Raw genomic sequence first — 25,482 nt, forward strand, 5'->3', positions numbered from 1 at the left:
CCAGGGATCCCAGGGGCTATGTTGTCCAGGGGCTTCTGACCCATGGTAGGGTCTCCCATGGCACACAGAACACCAAGGGTAGTTCACCCTGCCCAGGATTGCGTTACCGGGGCCCCCGCCCTGGAGCCAGGCCCGGGGAGGGGGCCAGCATCTGGTGGCTGGGCCTTAGTCCATGGGGCCTGGCCGGGCACATCCCAAAAAAGGGACATGGCCCCACCTCCTGCAGGCCCACTACCCACAGGAGGTGCCGTAGGGTTTGCGTGCATTGTGTGCTGCACACGGCCAGGAGGGGAAGCCTTGGTGAACCAATCCCCGGCTACCAAGACTAGCAATTGGAACATGGAATGTCACCTCTCTGGTGGGGAAGGAGCCTGAACTGATGCGTGAAGTTGAGAAGTACTGGCTAGATATAGTTGGGCTCACCACAGCTTGGGCTCTGGAACCAGTCTCCTGGAGAGGGGCTGGACTCTGTCTCAGTGTGGAGTTGCCCCTGGCGGTGGGCTGTAGTGGGTATCCTAGTATCCCCTCGGCTTGCTGCCTGTACATGGGGGTTTCTCCCAGTGGACAAGAGGGTTTGTTCCCTGTGCCTTCGGGTCGGGGACTTGGTCCTGACTGTCGTCTGCGCTTTTGTGCCACTCGGCGCATAAGTGATGACGACAGGGCGCCACTCTTCTTGGAGCCCAGCCTTCTTGGGGTCCCTTGGTGGGGTGCTGGTGGGTGCTCCGCCTGGGGACTCTGTTATCCTACTGGGAGACTTCAATGCTCATGTATGCAATGTCAATGAGACCTGGAGTGGCGTGACTGAGAGGAATGGCCTCCTGGATCTGAACCCAAACAGTGTTTTGTTGTTGGACTTCTGCGCAAACCGTAATTTGGTATAACGAACACCATGTTTGAACATAATTGTCCATAAGCGCACGTGGCACCAGGACATGCTAGGCCGCAGGTCAATGATAGATTTTGTAATCGTATTACCAGACCTGCGGAGTATGTAAAAGCGGGCAGATCCAAGTCATGCTGGAGAGATTATATCTCTTGGCTGGCCTGGGAACGCCTTGGTGTTCCCCCGGACAAGCTGGAAGAGGTGGCAGGGGACAGAGAGGTCTGGTCTTCTCTGCTTAGGCCGCTGCCCCCTGTGACCCGGCCACTGATAAGTAGAAGAAGATGAATGGATGGATGGATAGTATATTAGTATTAATGGTGTATTTTATAAGCATTTCAAACTCTAGTAGATGGAAAACTTTTAAGATTGGGTAGCGTGAGTGAGGTAGTAAAAAGAGTGCATTTACAGAGGTTAGTTTGTAGCACATGTTGAAAAAGAAGAAAGAAACTATACAAAGTAGTATCTTTGAGGCTTCTGTATAATTACTTTGGTCAAAATAGTAAATGGACTGATATTCAAACAGGTTTTTTTTTTGTTTATTTTGTATTTTTTTACCTTTTGAAATGCTAAACCTTAGTAAATATATCACAGACAGTTTGGCGTTTATTAGTGCCTATGGACCCTTTGATTAGTGGATGTCATGCACCTTCTCCTTAGTCACTGTACATCATGTATATAAAATCATGTAACCAGACTTGGTTCCAGTTCTCTTTGCGGTAAAGTACTGCTTCATGTTTCTGTTACAATGCACAGCGGTGTTTTGTGTAGTCTTTTTTTTTTTTTTAAATAAATTTTTTATGTAAAAGCTTGTATTTTATATTACAACCTTCACATACTTTAAAAAGAGTTTGCATTGGATAATCACCTGCTAATTATATTCACAGCTCATAGCTGATGGACTATTCACCTGTCCCTCATCTACCTTTCTGCTCAGTGTGTAAGATGTTTACCCACTCCTCGGCCTCCATTAATAATAGTGATACCTGGATGTCCTCTAATTTATTGCTTTTAAAGTCGAATAAAACTGGGGTTATTGCACTTGGCCCTTAGAAACGTGGTGTCTAACCAGATATGTACTTTAGATTGGCCTCCAGTCACATTGCAGAACCTTTGAGTCATTTTCTCAAATATGCAGGACTGCTTTGCTTCATTTTGTGCAATATCCTTAAAATTAGAAACATTCTGTCTCTGAGTGATGCTGAAAAACTGGTTAATCTATTCATTACTTCTAGGCTGGATTATTGTTATTGATTATTATCAGGTTGTCCTAAAAACTGCTTGAAAAGCCTACAGTTGATCCAAAATGCTGCAGCCAGTGTACTGCATGGGACTAAAAAGAGCATATTTCTCCTGTCTTGGCTTCTCTATATTGACTCCCTGTTAAATCCATGATCGAATTTAAAATCCTGCTCTTCACATTCAAGGTTTTGAAAAATCAGGCCCCAGCTTATCTTAAAGACGTCATATTTCTGTATGACACCAATAGAGCACTTCACTCTCAGACTGCTGGTTTACTTGTAGTTCCTGGGAAATTTAAAAGTGGAATGGAGTTTTCAGGCCCCTCTTCTGTGGAACCAGCTCTCACTTTGAATTTGGTAAACAGACACCCTTTCTACTTTTAAAGTTAAGGCTAAAACTTTCCTTCTTGACAATGATTATAGACAGAGCATAGTGTTTCTTCTGATTGTCAATGTTTTCTCCGTTTTTTTTTTTTTTTTATTCCTTTTTTTTCCTGTAGGGTATTGTAGGGTCTTTACCTTATACTAGAAAGTGCCTTGAGGTAATTATTGTTGTGGTTTGGTGTTATGTAAATTGAATAGTGCTGTCAGCACTAATCTTGTTAAAATAACGTTAAAGCTATTACCGCATTAACGCTGCAAATCTCCGTTAGTGAGTTAACGTAGATGGATGCTGGGTGAATGGAATGGGCTGGGCTAGAGCCGGGGTGTTGCTCATGCTGCTTTTGCCCTCCCCTAATGGCAGGGTCACCGGGAACGAATGGGGTTGTGCCTCGCAGCCATGGTTGTGCCAAATGATGTCCTTCCTGGGCTCTTATTAGCTGTCTCTTGGCTCTTTGCAGTGCTTTGGACTGTTCTTCCTGGCTGTTTGTGCTTCCGGGGTGAGTCTTCGATGAGCCGTCTGGCCTCTGTTAGATCTTGGTGAGGGTGTTTTGGGTTTGATCTTGATCGTCAATGTGGGTCGCAAGGCCTGAGGTCTCTAGGTTTTTGTGGCTGTCTGTCACAACCATAGGTTTTAGTGTTCTGTCTTTGGTGATTTGGGTGGCCGTGATGGGAATGGAGACATTCTCACCATGTGAATCACCATACTGACTGCTGTTGTTTCCTCTCTGTCCTTGGGTGTGTGTTTATTTATTTATTTTTATTTAGGTGACATTATCACTTCTAGACAACTTCATCAGGTGGTGACAAGATGACACCATACTAGCTGATCAACAGATCTCAGTAGCTCTCTGGAATGTGTATTAATTAAACAAAAATATGTATTGTTGCATTTTCAGTATGCTCCTTGTGGCTTTGCAGAACTCCTTCAACCACAAGCATTCTTTGTGAGAATGAAGACAGTGATTAGATTTCAAATCATGATTTCCTCCTTTGATTCTGTGGTTCTTTACCTCTCCTTACTAAATTTGAGATTTTATTCAACTAGCAACATCTCTCTGAAGTAGCTCTGCTTTCAGTACATTTTTGTAGAACTCCAGCCTGCTCTCTGAAAATATCAGAAATCTCAGAGAATAAGAGTGTAGGGCATAAAAAAGGCATAAAAGTGTAGATGAGTGTAGGATGAATAATAACAAAGACAAGGGTCAATACACTATGCTACAGGAGGAGATCAGCACACACATTTTCAGCAAGATAGCCAGGAGAGGGAAGGAAAGTGTTGTGGTGTGCCAGACAGCCCTCAGTCAAAACCCCAGCACATAGAGCCGTAGCCTGGCCTCTTAGCGCTCAAAGGGCCTTTTCATGACAGAGGCAGCAAGCTCTTGGAATGCAGCAGCCAGCAGCCCTATTCAGCTGCAGATGGAAAAGCATCCCATTGCCCCAAGTCCCTCATTTTCCAAGGCATTTGATACATGTAATCAATCACAGCTGCTGCCTGGTTTGACCAGGCCTTAGGAAGTTTAACTCAGTTTTTGGTTTTCTTGGTTTTTACTATAGTGCAGCATAAACATTAGTTTATTAGAGTCCTTAATACTACTCTGAACACAATTATAAAGACCTTTGACAGCACTTATTAAACCTGACTGTATCCCCATTAAGTGGATCCTAGAGGTTTGCATGATGATGGTTTTGTCTTCTTAGGCTTTGTCTTTCATTCTTGTAGTGGATGATGTAAAATGTAAATTGAGGACTGAATGTGATTTAACAGAAATGGCATTTCTCATTTGACACAAATGTGCAGGAATAAAAAATAAAAATTGCAACATTGTACTAGCTTTGCTGTGAAGGTTATCAGTCATCCAGATCATGGTAGTCTAAGGAACCTGGAAATAAAGTGACTGGATTTTTATTTATTTTTTTAATTATCGAAGATGTTTCAACTCTCATCCAGCCTGTAGTGGTAATGGCTCACACCTGTTTTCACACCTTGACTTATGTGAGGAAGCACATGATTAATAGTGGGTCAACGAACCTCTTATAGCTGATTATTATTATTTATTTTATTTTTATAAATGGTTGAACAGACATAGCACATATTTGTTGGTTTGTCACTCTATCTTGGTATACCATGAAAAATATATCCACATTTATCAAGGCACGTCTTACCTTTAACAATGATATGCCTACCTCCTCAAGCATATTTTTGCATGGGCTACATGTTGTGGAGGGGTTTTTCTTTGCCAAAAAGACAGTTTTGCAGGCATCCACTTTAGTTTAGTTTGCAGAGGGCCTCCTTCATTTACATCAAATGAAAATTCCGCATTTAAAATTCTGGGAGGCACTTTTACATTCTCACTACTTGGGACAAAGCAGAATTTTAAGCACCACCTTAAGATAAGATAAGATATACCTTTATTAGTCCCACGAGGGGGAAATTTCAAGGATAGAATGCAAAATTTTAGTCTGTATTTTTAAGTCTTTGCAACATCTTGGAACCTCCACCAGTTTGCATGGTCTTGTTTTTATTTTAGGTTTCACTTGAACTCATTCCCTCAAATTCTGTCCTCCAGATAATCCGGGCCTCTCAGTAGGCATAGGTGGTGTGGCTGAAGCTCAGAGTGGAGCTGCGCCAACAGTCGAAGGTGAGATTGAAATTCCTTTTGTTTTCTGATGCTGTTTGTGTCAGTTATGTACACACCTAAAGCTCAATTACTATTGGACTATTTGTATAATCCATATCAAAAATGACTTGTATTTTGCTGTTTGCTGTTGCTATGCACTTCTTTCTGTTGTGATTTTCACAGGGATTTAGCCAATTTAAAAGAGAGCCACATTCAAGAGACAGAGAAAACTCTGACTTTAAGCTTGACATAGCTCACCAAGCCATAATCTCACTTTATAATTTCACCCAATGACTTGGTTTCATCCTACTGACCTCTGTCATCACATCAAAATGTCACATTTGGACTTTTTGAGCTTGTCTATTGACTAAAATCAAATGCTGTGGTCACGAGCTACATCTGACAATGTAGATTATATCTGGAGAGCTACTCAGAAGTAGTGACTAGACAGATAAACTGTTAATCAAGGAAGGACCCATTGGTCTGTATGCTAAAAACTAGTTGGGAATATTGCAAGTAGTGTCAGTACTTTAAGGGAAAGATTCAACACTGATGCAGAAAGACTGAGTAGAGTGTTTCCATTCCTAATTAGAATATATACAGCATTGTCTTGTGACCCATAGGCCCCGAGCTCACCCAAACTCTGAGTAAAGCACATGGCAGATTTAAATAATTATTTCATAGTAATATGTCAGACTCCCATCAGCAGATCAAAACATTATAATTCACAATTTCTGTTGCTGTCTCAGTATCTTTGATTTAGGAATAGCTCCTCTGTGCAGTTATCAGCTGCATTCCTTGAGTAGTTGTTTCTGGGACAAACAAGCTATTGCTCTTAGTGGGCCAGGCTTTTGAAACTTGCAGGAAAGTCTGTTTTGTTAGAAAGCTGCTTTTCATTACTTCTGTCTCGCAGGGATAAGCCTAATCAATCAAGTACTTGAGCTTTGATATTTGATACCTTACTAGTCCCAAAGTAGTTTGGACTTCAGCCAAGAATGATGATGGCCCTGTGGATCACTGAGTGTTGGCCGGCAGGCATTCTGCCCCAACCTGTGCTGGACTACATTACATTCTGTAAGTGACTGATAAGAGAATTAAAAATGTTGCTTCACAATAAAGTTATGCGGCAACACTCTTGAACCGGAATCTTAGTTGTGGCCTTAACTTTTTCATTTTTCGTGTTGTGAATTGCAGCAGAGTTGTGTATTTTTGACAGATTATCATTTGTCAAAATAAAGAATAAATTAGCCTAAAAAGCCGGCGATGCCCTTACACTATGCAGCGGTTAGCTTCTGAGTGTTGGACCAAGACTGTCATAGTGCAGGGACCTCTGGTCACACCACAACTTCAAGCCAGGCAGTCACTGGAGTAGCAGCCAGGACTGCATGGAAATGATAAAGAACTGTGAGGTTGTGACTGACCCATACAAGGGAGTGTGGGGTTTTGTTTTTTGGGGGGCGTGGGAGGCAACTGTGCAGTTCATTGTTTGTTTTGACTCCTTTAATCACTAATGCCTTTTTTCTCCTTTCCTAACTGCACTGCCCTTACACACTTATTTTCATAACAGAAAAATTAACAATTTGTGATTAAAGAGCTTTATGATAACATTACTCTTCTGTAGCCTGTGAGTAGAAGTGCTGTGTCAGGATGGGAAATAGGCCACAGATCTGTTTTTCCACTGCATGAACTCCAGAATCTGTCTGCTGCTCATAAAGCAGAAGTACCAATAGCCATAATCTTAGTGTGTATTTATCATTATCTCTGCACCTATTCCTTTTTATTCCCTTTCTTTACGTGTGTTAAAAAATATTTTGGTAAAAGTCCTGAATCAACTTATTTATTCAAGTAGAACTGAAAAAGTTCAGGCTCTGAAATGTGATACAGACTGTAAAAAGTAGGTCAAAATGTTATGACAAAAAAACAAATAAACAAATGTTATTGGAATCTAAATTCTAACTTTAATGAATTTTCTAAGATTGAATTGATTATGTAGGACACAGTGGAAAAAAAAAAAAAGAAAAAAAAGAACTATTGTTGTGTATATTTTTGGCTGATGACTTTGCCTCCACATCTAAACAGAAAAATCAGTACAGTCGGGTGTTTTTAAAAAAGTGGGGCGCAGCAGGTGGGGGACAGTAAGATCAGTTGTTGTTGTTATGTGTTTTTATAAGCAAATAACTGAGGTATTGTACAACAATTCACAGTTCCTAGAGTGAAGACTGTCATGCAAAACTATCACGTTTAGTAAATATCCTCAGTCCAGATTTATCCAGGGAATCAAACTATTTTTAGTGTACTGAAAGGAGCTTGATATACCGTGCAATTATGGTAATTTTGAAAGTTGCTGTTTGTGAGGCTGTTCACATGGATTGGGTTTCTGTTTTGTCCCACCCATTATTCCAGTGAAATTGGGCTAAATAACAAAAACACTCATAAAATACAGTTTAACATCTTCCAAAATTAAGCTTAATTCTATCATGAGTGGGTGTGTGGCAGACGAGATGTGGATCCAAGTGCAAGACTCGAGAAACGGGAACTGACTCAGAAAAGAAGCTTTAAAGCTAAAATCAAAGAATTAAAAAACAAAACAAACAAACAAACAAAAGACCTAGCAGGGCTGGAGCAAGGGATCATAATACAAGGAATCATCAGGGAACCCATGAACTAACGGACACACAACCACAAGGGGCGATGCGACAAGGGGCGATGCGACAAGGGGCAAGCGGAGAATCGGACAATAATTACAAAAGATAATGAGCCTAGGGAGAAACACACTGAGAACAAATCAGGGATACAAAAACAAAAGGGAAATGACTCTCAGTACACAAGACAAAAGACTTTCAAAGTAAAACAACAAGTAATTAAGAAGTTAAAACCTAACACAGACGGAGATTTAACCTACAAACTTGATATAATGGGATATCAAGGAAAACTCAGAAGTTAGGGTTTACTTTGCTAGTCTCGTAGTGGGTTACTATGAGCAAAACAGACAACAAGAACTAAGGCTACCATGATACCAAGTGAGTAGAGACAAAGTATAAACAATAAACTAAGAACCATACTTTAGTTATTTACTTTTTTTCTTTTTTGAAAAATTGTGTACATGGTTCATTAATACTGGACTGTAGATTGGAGGAAGGTGCTGTGAACAGATGAGTCCAAATTTAAACTCTTTGGTCAGCATTGTCATGTTTATGTCCGCAGTAAACCTAGAGACTGTTTTGATTATAGATGTCCTGCACCCACAGTGAAACACAGTGGAGATTCAAATGTGGAATTATTTTTTAAAAATTATTATTAGGTATGCACACAGGTGTACACACGGGTATTCACAGACGCGGACTACAGCTTTCTTGGCTGCTGCCTCAAAGCACATTGTGCGCTGTCTACCTTACGTGCTGCACAATATCGTTTATTATTTAGTATCTACTGATATCTACTGCTAGCTAGTTTATTGTGATGGTGCCGTGTTTTTTTTTATTATGTTGCTCTTTGTTGTTTGTTTTCTCTTCTGTTTTTTTTTTTTCTCCATACAGGTGACCCAGGTGTTTTGTTTTTTTTGTTTGTTTTTTTTTTCTTTCTTCCCCCCCTTCTCACCGTCTCTTCTCCCCTCTGGTTTTCTTTCTCTCCCTCTCTTTCTTTCATTCTTTCTCCCTGTCCTATCCCCCAGTCATGTCTGTCCCGTTTGTAGCAACTGAAAATAAAATAAATTCATAATTATAATAAAGGTCAATCAAATGGACCAATATGGCAAGGCCATGATGATCCACTTGGTAAAATAAATCCGCTTGGCATCTTTCTTGGCCTTAAGACAACAATTCTGATGGCTAAAGATCCAAACAGGACACACACACAAAAAAAAAAAAAATTATTATTAGTCCTTTATTTATCCAGGTAAAAATCTCACTAACATTCAAATTTCATTTCAAAGAGACTTTAAGACCTGGAAATGGAGTTCCAGTTCTGTAAACTCCATGGGCAAATGAATGAAAATTGATGGTATCACGAACAAGATGGTCTACCACAATATCTTAGTGCTTCATCATCCCTTCTACACTGAAATTGATTGGTCATGGGTTTATATACCATGAAGACAATTACCCCAAGTATGGTCCAAAGCTTTGCAGAGCTTTGAAACGAACAAAATTTTTATGGAATAATAAACCATCACAGATAAGTCCATCAATCCAGATCAAAACTTCTAGACACAAATATGCTTAAACACCTTCAAAACGACTAAAGCCCCAACTTACACCTTGTCCAATACAAAATTCTCCATAGAACCACACTAGAAAGGACAAAGGATGTTCCAACATCTTCCTATACTCTTGTCTCACACCCTCTAGCTGTAGCAGTAATACTATGATTATGTAATGGTTCAAGGGTTGATCAGGCTGCATCCCAGTTTGCTGCTGGTTCAGGGGAGCCGTCTGCTTGTGTGCTCACAATTATTAAAATAGGTTTCACTGCAAAGAATAAAAGCAGAGACACACTGTACCAATTAACAATCAAATGCAACAAACTTGATGCTCCAGATGTTTTATTAGACAGAATGCTACTATCAGGCTTAAAACCAATGTTTTACTTCTTCAAGGATATTTTTTGGAGTTCCAGAAGCCAGTCAACAACATCACGCTCTTTCAGGGGCAGACAGCCACCCTTCATTGCAAAGTGGCAGGAAATCCTCGGCCGTCTATCCGCTGGCTGAAGAATGATGCCCCTGTAGTACAGGAACAGGGACGCCTAACCATCCGCAAGACAGAGGCAGGCTCAAAGCTCCGCATCCAGGACCTGGACACAACAGATACGGGCTATTATCAGTGTGTTGCATCGAACTCAGTCAAAGTCATTTCTGCCACAGGTGTTCTTTATGTCAAACTAGGTAAGACTGAAGTTTATTTGTACTATAACTTTTAATTTTAAGGCTTAACTGTATGGGTTAAATAATTAATATTAAGTGTTTATTTATACAACTTCTGTTTACACACGTCTCAGTGAGGTCAGTGGCTTGTGCAGGAAGCTTTTACTAATCATAAAAACTGCAATGTTTCTGACTGTAGAGCCAGTCACTCCTTATTTTCATGTACTTGTTTTCTTTCTGATTTACAGGACAGATGCCCACACAAGGCCCAACTGAACCGTAAGTAGCCATCTTCTTGTTAATAGTGTGTTATGTGTGTTTGTCTGTTTGTGTTTATATGTTTGTAAGTATTTTTAATCAAGGATTTTTATTTTTTTTAACAGTTTTTGCTTGTTTTATTTTTTGTCTTGTTTTGGGGTTGGGGGTTATTGTTGTTGTTGTTGGGGTTTTTTTTTTTTTTTTTTTAAATGGTAAATGGCCTGTATTTATATAGCGCTTTACTAGTCCCTAAGGACCCCAAAGCGCTTTACATATCTAGTCATCCACCCATTCACACACACATTCACACACTGGTGATGGCAAGCTACATTGTAGCCACAGCCACCCTGGGGCGCACTGACAGAGGCGAGGCTGCCGGACACTGGCGCCACCGGGCCCTCTGACCACCACCAGTAGGCAACGGGTGAAGTGTCTTGCCCAAGGACACAACGACCGAGACTGTCCAAGCCGGGGCTCGAACCGGCAACCTTCCGATTACGAGGCGAACTCCCAACTCTTGAGCCACGATCGCCCCATAGAAATTAGCGAATTTTAAGTGTCAACCTATAGCACACAGATTGTGGCTATAAGATGTTAGTGCCTTTATGTGTTTGTACAGTTGCTGATGGACATTAGCAACTGTGGCCAGATGGTATCAGTTTATTTGTCCTTCAGGAACTCCCTGCATACTTTTGTAAAATTTAATGGAAATTGAAATTAGTTTCAGCAGTCTCCCTCAAGCAATGCTAAGATTGTTAGTGCTTGTATTAAGACCAAGATTGTTGTCTCTTACTGATAAATTCCTAAACTGCAGTGAAAAAATGCACAAGAAAAATTGACAGTACTGACCAAGCCAATAACAGTAGCCACATGCGGCATTGACTGGACATGTAGTTACATTGTTTTGATGGGTTTGCGGGTTTGTGGGCTTGCAGTTATGACATAGCTACATTGCAGATTTCCCTTTGAAGCATAGATCCCCAGTAATGTCTGATTTAGACTTCTGCAGCTGTAAGTGGACGCCGTTGTTGCTGGCATTTGTGCTTGCACTAGTTTAAAAACCTCACCTTTGCTCCTCCAGAGATGGCTTTTGTCATTGCAGCCAAATAGCTCAATGTTGGTCTCATCTGATCATGAAACCTTTCTCCAGAAGGCATTTGGCTTCTTCTGGGTAGATTCAAATTTCAGTTAAGGTTAAAGGTGTCCATTTTGGAGCAGGGACTTCTTTCATGGTCAGTACACTCTCACTCCATGGTGATGTAAAACTCACTTCACTGTGGAGAGTGACAGTAGTATTCCAGCAATTTTCAGTTCATGTTAGGTGTGAGCCTTGCTTGTAAACATCCCTACCAATTTCCTCTATCCTGAGTGTGACCGTTTGGATCTTGTTTCAGACCATGGCAATGTGGTGACACATCTGAATAACTTGGGCACAATTGTTTGAACTGCTGGTCTCAGAATCTGCAGTGGTTTAAACTTGTGTGAAACTTCCAACTTGTATAAATCTACAATTCTCCTTCTTAGATCATCACTGAGTTCCTTGGACTTTGTGAGTAGTGGTCAATCCAATGAGTGCTTTCAAACTGCTGGCAAAAAGAAACTAGTAGTTAATAATTATCATTAACAAGATGTTAACAAGATGTTAGTACACCTTGGTCTTGATAAGTTAAAAGAACCTGTACAACCTCTAGCACCACTTAATAAAATATATAAAATGTATGCATATATTTGAGTATATATGCATACTTACAATATTAGAGAAAAGTTGATTAAAAATGGATGCCGTACAAGCATCACACCCTAAAAGAACATTTCAAAGAATTCAAAGCCCAAAATTAGCATGAGATGAGTGTAGTGTATATAAATCTTTTGCCCCAAGTGCATTTACCTTAAATACAGCTTTCTCTGTCTACTTTGTCAACTGTGTTGCATTAAACTTTTGTGTCATAAATCTTTGTAATGTTAGGTGACCTGAAATTACTGTTTCGGAAAGTCTTATATAAGGAGGTTGAATAGCCCAAAGTATGAACGGTAAATTAATAGTGGTGGAAGCCACTGACCTCTTTTGCTGCTCCTTTCTGTTTTTCACTAGTTTCTGCATTTGGCTAGGGCTAGTGTCACTGCTGCTATCATCAGCATCTTTGGACCCTAAAGATGTTTTACAGGTAGCCCATCTTCTTCATGATGGCAGAACAAACAGGATGAGCACTGCCAGAACCCTTCAAATTGACATCCACTAGGCACTGGTGTGAAAGTCTCTGGCTAAACAATAACATACAGACTTCATCGGGCTAGCCTAAGGGACCGACATCATCTAGTCGGCTCTGTGCTCATTAACTAGCACTGAAATGGTTTTCCAACAGTCTTGAAGAAGTTCCCAGAGATGCTGAGCACTTGTTGGCCCTTTCGCCTTCACTCTGCGGTCAATTTCATCCCAAACCATCCTGATTGGGTTTAGGCCAGGTGTCTGTGGAGGCCAGCCCATCTGGCACAGCACTCCAACACTCTCTTTCTTGGTCAAATAGCCCTTACACAGGCTGGAAGTGTGTCTGGGGTCATTGTCCCGTTGAAAAATAAATGATTGTTCAACTAAGCACAAACCAGATGAGATGGCGTGTTGCTGCAGGATGCTGTGGTAGCCATGCTGGCTCAGTGTGCCATCAATTTTGAATAAATCCTCAACAGTGTCACTAGCAAAGCACCTCCTCCTCCATGCTTCATGGTGCGAACCATGCACGAGAGGCCATCCGTTCACCTTTTCAGTCGCACAAAGATACAGCGGGTGGAACCAAAGATCTCAAATTTGGACTCATCAGACCAAAACACAGATTTCAAAGATTTCCACTGGTCTAATTTCTAATCTCACATCTGTGAAGTGAGAACATTTCATCGAATACATCATCAAAAAAACAAAGGGGGACTACTTTGAGGAATCTAAAATATAATACACATTTAGAATTATTTATCAATTTTTTTCTTTGCTACATAATTCCATTGATCATGCTTCATATATTTGATGTCTTCAGTAAGTATCTACAATGTAGAAAGTAGTGAAAATAAAGAAAAAACATTAAACGAGAAGGTTTGTCCAAACATTTTCCTGGTTAATTACAGGAATCTAAATTATACTGAATTTCTGGGTAACGTTTAAGAGTTTACAAAAATTGTATAATATATCAGCTGACATTCATGCTTGATATGGATTATTTAAATATGCTTATTACAGAAGACCAGTATGCATGTGTAATGTGCAGCTTACATTGCAACAGACTACGTATATTTCTGAAGCAACAGGTTACATCTACAAACAGCAAAGATGTGCAGAGCGTATAAAGGCCAGACATCATATTACATCACATTTTCTCCTGAAGTCATTTAAAGAATTTAAACCTGTTTTTTTTTTTGTTGTTTTTTTCTCTTTAGGTCACGTGAAAAACATTTTTGCCAGCCATATCGTGGCATTGCCTGTGCTCGATTCATCGGTAACCGCAGTATCTATGTCGAGTCTCTGCAGAAGCAAGGGGAGAATGAAAACCGCATTACAGGTGAGGAAATTAGGCATCCTTCATGGTTGATATATTCCTTAATTCTAAACTTTAACAATATCTGAAATTTCCAAGCAAACAGTTACAACTTTTTCCACTTTTTTTAAGCTGCCCTCACTATGATTGGAACATCCACCCACCTGTCTGATCAGTGCTCTGAGTTCGCCATCCCATCCTTCTGCTACTATGTCTTCCCTCTGTGTGATGAGCAATCTCGGGGCCCTCGGCGCCGTCAACTCTGTAGAGATGAGTGCGAGGCTCTGGAGAATGACCTTTGTCTTGCTGAGTACACCATTGCCAGATCGAATCCTATGTTACTCATGCAGCTTGAGCTCCCAAGCTGTCACTTGCTGCCACAGCCAGGAACACCTGCTGCAGCTTCCTGTATGAGGATAGGAATACCACCAGAAAAATTGGGTTCATGTAGGTGGATGAATGCACACACAAAAATGTATAAAAATACCCCAGTTATGAAACAAATGTGCAAGCATACACCCCATTACTGCATACTATATTCAGTTAGGGTCATAAATATTTAGATACTGACATTATTTTTCTAAATATTCTTCTGTACACCACCATTTTGCTTCATAGTCTCATATTTTCAAACGAATTGGGCATTTACCTGATAAGTTTCAAGGACTATTACATGATAAAATAAGCACATAAAAGATCTAGAGATGATTTCATATGGATGCATTTCATAGCTGTTAACCAGCCAACCAGCCAATCCCATATTGGTTGTTTGATTTGAAATCCAATCTGGTAGTGTAGAGAGGAAAAATGACAAAACATTATGTGTTGTCCAAAAAACTTACTTACCTAACTGTATTAAGCAGGGAGGTTCACTGTAAAACTGACCAAAGCTGTATCGTAGACATAACTTCCAGCCCTGCGTTTGTAATTCTGGGTACCATTTTAATTGTTTATATATTTTTATATTCTGATTGGTTATTGTGGTTATCTCTTTAATGCACAAGAGGTCTACAGTGGCATACACAGTTTAATTTTAAACCACCAAATTTCCCTAAATAAAAGTGCATTTTTTTGTCTAAACCACTGATGGGAGACTGATGCATTTCATAAATATAGCGGTTCACATTTACCTTAGAAATTATGTTGCACCTATTTTAATTTTATTTCACAAATTAATACAATTTTTGCGTTTTAAATAATTGAGTCAAAAAATAACCTGCAAGGGTAAACATAGAACTAGGAGCAGAGGATCATATATTTTACTTTCAATTATAATTAATACATCATTTAGCACTCATTAAATTCTCAAAATTTCAGACACCTGAAATTCATTGTCTGTCTGTCATTGTCCGTTCTACAGATTCCCCCTCAGATCACAGCTGCTATAATGGAAGTGGAGTTAACTACAAGGGCACAATCAGCATCACTAAATCTGGTCACTACTGCCAGCCATGGAGCGCTCAGTACCCGCACAGTCACCAACTGTCTCAGGAGTATCCTGAGCTCTGGGGAAGTCACAACTTCTGTCGTAATCCAGGAGGCCTAATGCAGGCACCCTGGTGCTTCACCCTGGACCCTCTGGTCAGGGTGGACCTGTGTGAAATCCAGCCCTGCAGTAAGTAGCATAAGGGAATTTCCTCCTAAGTTGTGGAAAGTGCTCTCTTGATACCTTGGTGTTTAAAGTTGACTATGAAGACTATGGCATGTGAATCACATCATTTTCATTTTCATAAGACAATTCAGTGAGCTTTCTTGCTCTGTGAATGAGGCCATTATCATCCATCAAGAAGCTACAACCATCAGGTGATCACTTAGAACAACTCTGTGTTGATTTACCATTGTAAATCACTTAGACCCTTCCCTCTAAATGACAAAGTGGACCGGATTTCCTCATGGGAGGGCTCAAGGTTTTCCTGACCTGTCTGTATATTATCCATTTAAATTTAATTTATTTTTTTTAGAGTGCCTCAAGGTGATTTTATATTGCAAGGTAAGGGTCCTGCAATGTTAAAGAGTAAAACCCAACAAGCAGATGTTCTCCTATGAACAAGCACTTTTCAACAGTGGGAATAAATTAACCTCCTGTCAAAAGGATGATGGATCTGAGAACCTGGCATCTATTGTGAGAGGCTGTTTTTTGAACCAGTTTTTGTCTGAGTGTATGGCTGGGTCTGAAGTACACTGGGACACTCAGACAAAAACTGGTTCATCCCAAGGACAAAACTCCTAAACACAAATTAAACTACATAGTACATGCTGTTCAGTGCTACATTGGCGAGACCAAACAGCCACTTCATAAATGCATGGCACAACATAGACAAGAGCCACCTCAACAGGGCAAGACTCAGCTGTACATCTGCATCTAAAGGACAAACGTCGCTCTTTGAGGATGCCAATGTCCACATTTTGGACAGAGAAGACAGATGGTTTGAAAGAGGAGTGGAGCCATGTATGTCCATTGTGAACGGCCATCTTTGATCAGAGGGCGGGGTTTACAGCACGACTGTCTGCCATCTATACTCCAGTTATGAGATCCCTTCCCAGCCTTAATGCCCACTCACATCCAGGGCCACGTGATCTCACTAAATCACAAGATAAGATGGTGCTAGGTCTCACAATGTGTTCACCTGAAACCTTGGCTGCCTAATCAACCTTTTCAAATAAAACTTCTTAATCTTTCAGTCAACCCAGAGCTCATAGAGGTGCCTTAGGTGCCTCAGCCTTAGAGGTGCTAATTCTTATTCCTGCCACTTTGCACTTGACTGCAAACTGCCCCAGTGTGAGATTGAAGCCACTACCTGACAGAGCCAACAGAATCACATTATGCACAAAAGGCAGACGCAAGAATCAGTTCAATTACATTTTATTTATGTAGTGCCAAATCACAAAAACAGTCACCCAAAGGTGATTTATATTGTAAGGTAAAGACACTACAATAAGAGAGAGAAAACCCCAATAGAGATTAAAGAGGGCAGGGAGCTAGAGATTAATAATAGCTAATGATTAAGTACAGAGTGGTGTGTAAACAAACAGTGAATGAAGAAGTTGAGTGAGTAAGAAAAACTCAGTGGATCATAACTAATGGGGGATTCAGAGTCACCTGAACCAGCCCTAACTACATGCTTTATAAAAAGGTAGGTTTTTAGGACAGCCCGATGATATTAATTTACAATACTCCGGCTGAGAGGCAATAAATGTATGAACTAGTTTTTCAGGATCATTCTGAGAAAGGATGTTTCTAATTTAGAGATATTACACAAATGCACGAAAGCAGTCCTACATATTTGTTTAATATGGATTGAAGAACCTATGACTGTGAAGATTCTTCACAGTATGGTGTCGAACCAGAGTAAATATCTGGTTCGACACCATGTTTCTAAGATGTTTAGGGCTGAGTACAGCAACGTTACTTTTATCTGAATATATAAGCAGTAAATTATCAACATCATCATTGTCATCAACATCTTTATGCTTTTAAGATATTTGTACAGTTTAACTAATTCTTGTATGTCATCTTGTTTCATTGACATTTGGAGCTGTCAATGAAGCAATCTTGTACAAAGCAGTCAAAATGTATACTAGACCTTTGAATGATATGCCTTAAAAAATGATGTATAATGTAAACAGAACTGGTCTTAGCACAGAACCCTGTGGTACTCATAATTAAACTTTGTGTGTGAAGAGGACTCCCCATTTACATTAATAAATTGGGAGTCCATTAGGTAGATGTGATCCTTGGCTCATTAAAAGTAATGGGGCTCAAGTTCTGTGTAGTTGAGCAGGCATCAAATGGGTCACTGAGTCACATAATCCCTCACAGGTCCCAAGAAGGACACAGTCAAATGCCTTCCGCAAGTCCACAAAGCACATGTACACTGGTTGAGCAAAGTCCCATGCACCCTATTATAGAGTGGCTAAAGAACTAGTCTAGGGCTCCTCGGCCGAGGGGAAAACTGAACTGTTCCTCCTGAAATTGAAAGATGATTTCCCCCTATTATACCTTTGTGTATACCTTATCAGGGTGGCCGAATAGCACAATCTCTCTATGACTTGAGCACAGCCGCTGGTCCTCCTTTTTAAAGATGGTAACCAACAATCCAGATGTCCCACCCAGGGCTTTAACGAACTTACTTAAGAAAATCTCATACACCCCTTTGGGCCCATGCCACCAGGGAGTTTTTTTTGTTTGTTTTTTAACCTCCCTTATTGACCTTCCCTCCAGTGATGAGCAAGGCATCCCCTTGTCCTCAAACTTTCCTCTAGAGAAGTTTTGAATGTAGGATTAAAGAGATGAGTATTCCTTGGCTATATCCTCAGTTTGTCTGTGGAAAATCCATATTCCATATTCCCATCCCCTCCTAAGTCACCCCTACTAAGACGGTTTACCAGAATTGTTTAGAGGCCAACAAAATGTTTGTTTCTGCTAGTCCCACAGGAGTCCCACAGGCTAGCCAAGCCTGATAGGATGACGTCTTCTCCTTAATGGCTCTTTTCATCTTCTGTGTCCACCATCTCGTTCGGGGATTATCACGTTCTAAATCTTTTAATCTAGAAGCAGGCAGTTGTCATTCACAGGAAGGCAAGCAGCTAAGCAAACAAATCCAGCAAGGGCAGGCAAAAGCAAAATCCCCCAAAAATATTTACAGGAATTAGCCCACTGACATGGGCAATGTTGTGAAATGGAAGGTGCTGTGGTATCATTAGTTTTTTTTTTGTAAACAAAACAAAAAACATGGGTTTTGATATTGCATCATTTGAGATTTTTTTCCATGAATCTCATTTTGACAGGTACACTTTTCAGGTATTTCAGAAATACTTAAATACTTTTTTAATGTTTATTCACACAATATTTGAAATATTACAATTATTCTACAAAACAGATATTTTCTCAGATTATGTTTAAAGCTATAACAAAAGAACGTATGATTAAGAAAAATAATACAAAACATTGATCGTCACGACTAGAAATCTGCAGCATTTTTTCTGCAATGTAGACCCCATCAAGAAAACCCAGTTTTAAAGCCGAAGATTTCAAAGGCATGTTCTTAACCATCCACAATGCTTTCCTATTAATCTGTTATACAATATTGCATACCTTTTATTATAATTTTCTTTAAAAAAAAAAAAATCATCCTATTGAGCAGCACACATCATTCTTAAGAAAAGGGAAAAGCAGTTTTCATAGTCAATTGAGTAAACTTAATTTTCAAAAAAATATATATATATAACATGTGCTTTTGATGCTGCCAGTTGGTCACTAGGTGAAACAAATAAGCACAACTTCTGGCTGCAGAGCTCCATTCACTGTGGATTCAGGCTCCGCTACAATAGTTCATCTAGATCAGGGATGTCAACTATAAGAACCGGGGGCCGGCATAGACTCTAATCTGGCCCTCTGAACAATTTATATTTTTGGACAGCTTTTCCTCCTGACAAAGACCTCACCCACAGCCAGCCACTATACACCAAAGTAGTGAAGTAATAGATAAACAATTAAATGACAGAAAAGCTCCTGTTTTTCACTGTCTACTATAGAAATTTTGGTTTTATAAATATGGGACAGTCTGGGCAGTGAACTACCAGAACTCGTTCTGTAATTTTACACATTTATCATATCAAGAAACTCAGTTGTACTTCTTTAGCCTATATTAAGAAATCTCAGGGATTAAATGTGTAGTTAAGCATCTTTATGTTGACAGAAAGTGGAGTTTCACCCATCTGGCCCACTTCAAGGTTCAAGGTTCTTTATTTGTCACATGCATAGTTATACAAGTATAACACACAGTGAAATGTAGCCACACACAGTGAAATGTAGCCATACAACGCCACACATCTAAGGTTGATAAGTTTATATTTTTATTCATTTAGAAATCCAGAAATACTGTTCATAAAGAGACTAGCAAAAAAAAAAACATTAAAGAACTGATTTGGGTAGGTACTTCCATCTATGGTTATTGGTAAAATTATTGTTCATTGTTTTGAAAATTAGTGAACAAATGCTGATAAGTAACTTTTTGCAATTGTGGAACAAGTACGTCACTAAATCCCATGCTTGATTAAAAGCAATAATGCTACAGTATATGTTGTACATTTTGTAAATAAAAGTACAAAGGTTTTGCATTACAATATACTTTAAATTCTATATAAGAATCTGCACAACTGAGAACTAATTCACTGTAGCCAAATTACACCATCATTTATTAGCTCATTTGTATTTTATGCTAATCTAATTCTGATAAATGGAGTTCACAGTGAAATATTTGCCTTTTGTATAGTATATCTTTTCATGAATAAATAAAAAATTTATAAGAAAGATTTGCTCTGTGATTCACATCAGTAACTTGTTTTCTCGATTAAAGTAAAGTTTGCCAGTCTGCATATAGCTGTTGTTTCTATTGTACTGATTTATCACTGACTTCACTTTGATGTTATTTGCAGTTACATGTGTCCGCTGCAGGCTGAGCAAAAACGTTTTTTTGGCAGGTTTAAATGTCTCTATTATTATCATTTCTAAGTACCTGGGTAGTTTTCCTTTTTTTAAACTAGAATTTAATTTTCTGCTGACCCTTGAAATGTTGGAAAAATACATTAGAAATTATTTTCAGAACAGACTATTTAGCTAAGAACAGCTTCTAACTTTACTTGCTTCCACTCTAAAAGAAAGATTTTTGATCTAATCAAACAAAAGAGTGTCTGTTTCACACATTCACTGAGGGACAGAGATGCAATAAACTGTTCCTATTCTACTGCAGCACCTTTTGTTCACACAGGTCATTTTTAACACAATTTGACATTCACACACAATCAACTGGTAACACTAAACTACGCTGCACACATGGTGACAAAAGATCATTATATATAACTGCCCTATTAGCTATCATGTGCCTGGAGAGATTTGGACATGAGATTTACCACCATCACGTAGCTTTTCACATTACTCTGGCAAAATGCCAATACCCACAAAAACTAACCCCAGTTTTGGGGAAACACACATTTGTTACTTACCCTTTCAATACATGAGTACAGTACAGTCTTAAAGACTTCTTAGTGATAGTTGTCAGTATTTCCCGTGCTGCACAGCAAACAATAACTTTTGATATCTAATTCGGCACACTTTATTTTCCAAATTGTAAACAAATGCGGTGTAAAACAGCGCTGATGTTGCTGCCATGGTGAAGTGTCCATCATAACCAATCATATTAGGACACTCCTCCTTCCTTTGGGCTCCACCTCCAGACATTTAAAAGTCAGTTGCAGCTACCTGCAGCAGCATGCGTAAAGCAGACACTTCCACGTGTGTTCAGAGTTCCGCGCACCAGAAATTTAACTGCGCGAGTGGCAGTGAATATAAAATAATTTTCATTTTGTATATAATTTGACCTTGTTTCTGTTATTATTTCAGAGCCACAAGAAAACCCCAGGAAGGAGATCCTGTTTATTTTAATACCTGCAGTTGCCATCCCATTGGTTATCGCTTGCCTCTTCTTTCTGGTTTGCTTGTGTCGCAATAAACATAAGGCTTCAAATGACACACCACCTCGTTCCCAGCTCAGCAGCTCACCCTCCCAGGACACGGAGCTGTCGCCCCTGAATCATCAAAAACAACAGGTAGTAATAATAATAACAAGGTAACATTAAATATGGTCACAGTAAATGTGATTTACATACATTTGTTTAAGTATTGTTGAATTCTGGTGGCCAGAGTCTTTGGTGACATGTATTTATTGTTTCATGGCTGCAGGCGAAGCTGCGTGAGATTAACATGTCAGCAGTGCGATTTATGGAGGGGCTCGGTGAGGACCGGTTTGGCAAGGTGTACAAGGGCCACCTATATGGCACAGTACCTGGTGAGCAGACCCAAGTGGTGGCCATAAAAACTTTAAAGGACAAGGTAGATTCTGCTCTTTGTGAGGAATTTCACCATGAAGCTATGGTCCGTTTCCATCTGCAGCACCCAAACATTGTTTGTTTGCTTGGCGTGGTCACCAAAGAGCAGCCAATGAGCATGATTTTCACCTATTCCAGCCTTGGTGACTTGCATGAGTATCTGGTAATGCGCTCCCCTAACTCCGATGTTGGCAGCTCAGATGATGACAAGACAATCAAATCCACTCTAGAGCAAGCTGATTTTATTCATGTTATCACCCAGATTGCTTCTGGAATGGAGTACCTTTCCAGCCAGCAGATAGTCCATAAAGACCTTGCTGCTCGAAACATTCTTGTGTTTGAAAAACTCGGTATCAAAATCCTGGATCTTGGGCTATTCAGAGATGTTTACTCTGCTGATTACTACAGTCTCATGGGAACAAGTCCTTTCCCTATTCGTTGGATGTCCCCAGAAGCTATTAAGCATGGCAAATTCTCCACCGACTCTGACATCTGGTCTTATGGAGTGTTGCTGTGGGAGATATTCAGTTATGGTCTTCAGCCATATTGTGGCTACTCTAACCAGGATGTAATTGACATGGTGCGCAGCCACCAGTTACTGCCCTGTCCAGATGACTGCCCGGCCTGGATTTACAACCTTATGCTGGAGTGTTGGAGTGAAGTCCCAGCCCGGAGAACTCGCTTCAAAGACATCCATGCACGTCTGCGCTCCTGGGAGAGCCTGTCCAACTATAATGGCTCTGCTCAGGTGTCTGGCACTAGCAATAATACTACCCAGACCAGCTCTCTTAGCACCAGCCCTGTTAGCAACCTTAGCATAAATACAACAAGTGCATCAAGATACACCAGCCCTAAAAAGAGCTCACCATTCCATCAGCCCCAATTCATGCCAATAAAGGGTCAACTACATCGGCCAATGGTGCCCCCACAGCTCTACATCCCTGTCAATGGATATCACCCAATTCCAGCTTACCCATACCTGCAGAACTTTTACCCCATGCAAATACCGATGGCAATGCCACACCAGCAGATCCACCACCCACAACAAATGGTTACCAAATCAGGTTCTCAGCATAGTGGCAGTGGATCCACATCTACAGGATATGTGACCACTGTCCCTTCCAACACTTCTGCCACAGAGAGAACAGCAATGGTAAATGAAGACTCTAAGACCAACGATGAAGAATTGGCTGATGGGGCATCAGAGGAAGAACTGAACCAAAACCAGGACTTGGCAGTGCCAGAAACAGAATTACTAGGTGAAAGTGAGGCTCCTCAGACTGAAGAATTGGCGATCCACTTGTCTGACACATAACTGAAGGACAGTAGATCTGAAATAATATGCCAGCTGTGCTATTTTTGCCCAAAATTCTATGAACACATTGAATGAAGGGAGCCATTTTTCCACAACCGTGAATAAATGTCTTTGTATATAATGTCCCATGTTTGTATCTCTCAAACCCCTCTGATGAAGTAAAATGAATTGTGCTATTCCTCTTTTTTAAATGTTGCCATTTGGAAGAAATGATATTCTTTCAGTTGCTGTGCAACATAAAACTTGTTCTTAACTTTAGAAAAGTATTTTAGAGTTTTTCTTACAATGGTAGATTGTTTACCTTCTCTAATGCTCACGGTGTTACCAGATTTTTAATTTTCACGTGCCAGTGAGACAGTTTGTGTGGAGTGTAATATGGATGATGATCTTGCCATCAGTGCCACCATTAATTCTTGGATGCCATACCTTCGACTTACTCATGGAAACTGATTGTTAAACGAAGGCTGAGATGATTCCTAAATGACTTTGTTCATTGAAATGAAAAAATGGATATTTGATAACTCAGAAGTGAAAAGGTTCTACTGTGCTGAACAAGTGTTTCGCAACTCTTGTACCCCCAATTTTTATGCTTGCTTTTTTTATGTTATTATTGTATTGTCTGTGAATGCAGAACAACAGTTTATGGTGTATAGAACTGATTCAGAATTGATTTTTCTTTCATTAAAATGGTTTCGTATAACACACATTTCCATCCATCAAAACAATAAAGGTTTACACCCTTATTTTGATCATTTTCAGGCCAGAGACAGTTTTTATTCCTCACGACACGTGTTCCATGAATTTGGTACTGTTAACATTAACTTTTATACCCAGCTGAATAGATCTGTAATTTATTACTTTGGTTTGATTTTTTTTTTTTAGTTTTCTTTTTTTTTTTTTTTTTTTTTTACAGGAAAAGCTGGATAAGCTTGGTGTTAGTCCTTTCCACCAAGTTTGCTTTGTTAAAGCTGTTTTCTGCTTCCAGTATGTGAATATCAAATAAAGTCTTATGGATCAAATTATGCCAGTCTTTCATCACATGGATCACTTGTTTGTTTTTTATTTTGTCATCCCACATTCAAAGTTCAAACACTACAGATTTTAGACACTTTAGACCTAAAATTAATGTATATTTATTAGTCAAAAACATTCATTTGTGCTAGTAAACGTATAACTAGTGTAACAACCTGAAAGTCTCCATGTGGCAGTGAGAACAATGAGCTTAACAAGTAAGGTCCAGTTATTTGTTTTAACAAACATTTCAGGCACATCCTCTAGTCTATTTGTAGGATTGTTGGCTGTCCACTCAAGAAGTTCAGAATACAAAAAGCAGAATAAGAGATTTTTGACTACCCGACTTCTGTCTGTATTAAGAGTGGCCTTTGGTGTCTTATTTCAGTTGCTGCACATGTCAATTGATTTTGTAACACCAAGACTTTAATATTTGAGACTGCTATTAAGCAGGTCAAAAATGAAATTTCATGCTCATCTGAGGCTACATATATACAAACCCGATTTACTTCACACCACATCATTTTTCATATGTAGGAAAAGGTAAGTTCATTAGATGAAACTTAAAGGATCTTTGGCTCACGTCTTCATCTGGATCAGCGGTCCCCAACCCCCGGTCCGTGAGTCCTTTGGTACCGGGCCACGAGAGTTGAGGCTCAGGTGTGAAATGTCAAGTCAATGAAAGTAGAAAAATGTTTTAATATATATTAATTTTATAGTATTTTGTAAACGTAAACAGGGGTGGCCATTTTTGGCCACGAACAAGCTGAGAGGGAGTTTTTTTGTTTTTCTGTTACTGCACAAAAAAAAACAAAGATACATAAAACTCATTGATACTTTTAATTATTGCTATGCATCTAACCTCCATCATGGTTAGAAAATAATTCAGTTTGCATGTTTTATTTGGAAAAAAATTGGGGTTTTGTGATTTTTTCCATTTATGAGTTCCTAGGATTATGTGATCTAACTGGTATTTAAAGGGTTAGAATTCTGAATTTGAATGAAATTTTGATTTTCATGAACAGCACTGATGCTAATCTAAAAAATCAAGTAAAAAAAAGTGGAAATTTTTCTTAATATATATGAATTTTATAGCATTTTGTAGTTGTAAACAAGGGGTGGCCATTTTTGGCCACGAACAAGCTGAGAGGGAGTTTTCATGTTTTTGCTCTCTCTGCACAAAAATAACAATGCATTATAATCAATGTTGATGTGAATCAATTACATGACCCATACTCTACTATTAATAATACAAGAAATTTCAGTAGCAACTCAATTATATAAAATTGCAAGATTTGAGGTTGTCTTCCAGCTAGTCGCAGTGGACAAACAAACTGGTGTTTAAAGGGTTAAAAATGTAAAAAGTAATAATTATTTTATATTTATGAAAAGAACTGAAGTTACTTAAAAGCTTTATGCAGATAAAATGGCAAAATAAACATGAAAATAACAGACCTAATCTGTTGGTGGCCACGAACAAGCTGAAAGGGTAGTGATTTTGAACAA

At 39.5% G+C, this 25,482-nt stretch overlaps 1 protein-coding gene across 1 annotated transcript in view; it reads left to right on the top strand.

Moving 5' to 3' along the window:
* ror2 (receptor tyrosine kinase-like orphan receptor 2) overlaps window positions 1-23,873 on the top strand; it is a 39,316-nt gene extending 15,443 nt beyond the window's left edge. The window contains exons 2-9 of the mRNA XM_080874742.1: window positions 5,073-5,144; window positions 9,718-10,005; window positions 10,233-10,263; window positions 13,666-13,787; window positions 13,896-14,210; window positions 15,124-15,378; window positions 21,166-21,371; window positions 21,505-23,873. Coding sequence (XP_080730868.1) covers window positions 5,073-5,144; window positions 9,718-10,005; window positions 10,233-10,263; window positions 13,666-13,787; window positions 13,896-14,210; window positions 15,124-15,378; window positions 21,166-21,371; window positions 21,505-22,965 — 2,750 coding nt within the window. The 3' untranslated portion in view covers window positions 22,966-23,873. The remainder of the gene's footprint in view (window positions 1-5,072; window positions 5,145-9,717; window positions 10,006-10,232; window positions 10,264-13,665; window positions 13,788-13,895; window positions 14,211-15,123; window positions 15,379-21,165; window positions 21,372-21,504) is intronic.
* Window positions 23,874-25,482: the final 1,609 nt, after the last annotated feature.

Source organism: Rhamphochromis sp. 'chilingali', assembly GCF_963969265.1.
Source record: "Rhamphochromis sp. 'chilingali' genome assembly, chromosome: 2".
NCBI lineage: Eukaryota > Metazoa > Chordata > Actinopteri > Cichliformes > Cichlidae > Rhamphochromis > Rhamphochromis sp. 'chilingali'.